This window comes from Monodon monoceros, unplaced genomic scaffold (assembly GCF_005190385.1).
Source record: "Monodon monoceros isolate NGI ecotype Baffin Bay Population unplaced genomic scaffold, NGI_Narwhal_1 Super_Scaffold_8, whole genome shotgun sequence".
In the NCBI taxonomy this organism is placed as follows: domain Eukaryota; kingdom Metazoa; phylum Chordata; class Mammalia; order Artiodactyla; family Monodontidae; genus Monodon; species Monodon monoceros.
The window spans coordinates 72,075,723-72,077,086 of NW_021703785.1; the positions used below are offsets into that span (position 1 = coordinate 72,075,723).

General features: G+C 67.7%; 1 protein-coding gene across 1 annotated transcript in view; it reads left to right on the forward strand.

Annotated features, from left to right (window-relative positions):
- AMER2 (APC membrane recruitment protein 2) overlaps positions 1-1,086 on the forward strand; it is a 1,845-nt gene extending 759 nt beyond the window's left edge. The window contains exon 2 of the mRNA XM_029209966.1: positions 2-1,086. Coding sequence (XP_029065799.1) covers positions 2-1,086 — 1,085 coding nt within the window. The remainder of the gene's footprint in view (position 1) is intronic.
- Positions 1,087-1,364: the final 278 nt, after the last annotated feature.

Sequence of the window (1,364 nt, forward strand, 5' to 3'; positions counted from 1 at the left end):
CGCGCCGGGGAGGGCCGGCCGGCCGAGGACGCCGCGGGGCCCGGGGCCGCGCCGGCCGAGACTGCGCCCCGGCCCGACTCCGAAGGCGGACGCGCGCCCGCCGCCCCCGACCCTTCTTCGGCCGATCCGCCCTCCGACCCATCGGCCGATCGTATTTGTCTGATGTTCTCTGACGTGACTTCACTGAAAAGCTTTGACTCTCTTACAGGCTGCGGAGATATTATCGCAGACCCCGAGGACGAGGCAGGGCCCAGCTGTGCCAGGCATGCCCCCGCGCCGGGCCAGCCGGGCCCCGCCCAAAAGCCCCCCGGCGTGGTGGCCTACCAGGGAGGCGGGGAGGAGATGGCGAGCCCGGCCGAGGCGGACGACTCGTACCTGCAGGAGTTCTGGGACATGCTCTCCCAGACCGAGGACCAGGGCCCGGGGCCCCAGCAGGGGGCGGCCCCGGCGGCGGCGGCGGCGCCCGAAGCGCAGGTGGCCCCCGAGACCCCCAAGGACGCCAGGCGGGCCGAGGGGACCAAGGACGCGTCCTCGGTCAAGCGCCGGAGGCTGCACCGGCTCCCCACGGAGCTCCAGCCGAAGGAGGAGCCCAAGCACCCGGACGAGGAGCCGCAGGAAGGCGTCCCCAACAGCGACGAGGGCTACTGGGACTCCCCCACTCCCGGGCCGCGGGAGGACGGCTCGGGCGGCGGCGTGAGGAAGGCGGGCCTCCCCCGGGACAGCGACAGCGGTGACGCGCTCTACGATCTCTACGCCGAGCCCGATGGAAGCCCCGCGGCCCTGCCCGCCGCCGCCGAGGACACGTCCTGCTCGTCCAGGTTAAAGCCCGTGTCTCCCGTCACCGTCACCTGTGCCCTGCGAACGCCGGGGAGCTTGCTGAAGGACTCCAAGATCCCGATCAGCATCAAGCACCTCGCGAACCTTCCACCCAGCCACGCGGTGGTGCACCAGCAACCAACCAGGAGCGAGCTGCCCAGAACCAAAATCCCGGTGTCCAAGGTGCTGGTCCGCCGGGTCAGCAGCCGGGGCTTGGCCGGGACCACCCTCCGGGCCGCGGCGTGCCACGACAGTGCCAAAAAGTTGTGAGGTCTCCGAGGCCGAGGTGGAGGGGCCGCTTGTCGAGGAACACAACTTTCCTCGGAAACCACTGCAGCAAGTTTTGCACCCCTCAAAGAAAGGCCTTTCGGACCGTCCCTGCTCCGAGCCTGGACCAAGGAGGTCTTTGTGTCGCCAGCAGGGGCAGGATACACCAGGCAGGGGATGCCACACGCGGGATTTCCCCTCCAGATAAGTCCCTGAGAATTATTTTCAAGCACTTTTTTTTTCTTTTTTACCTTTTTAAAAATCTTTTTTTTTCTTTCTTT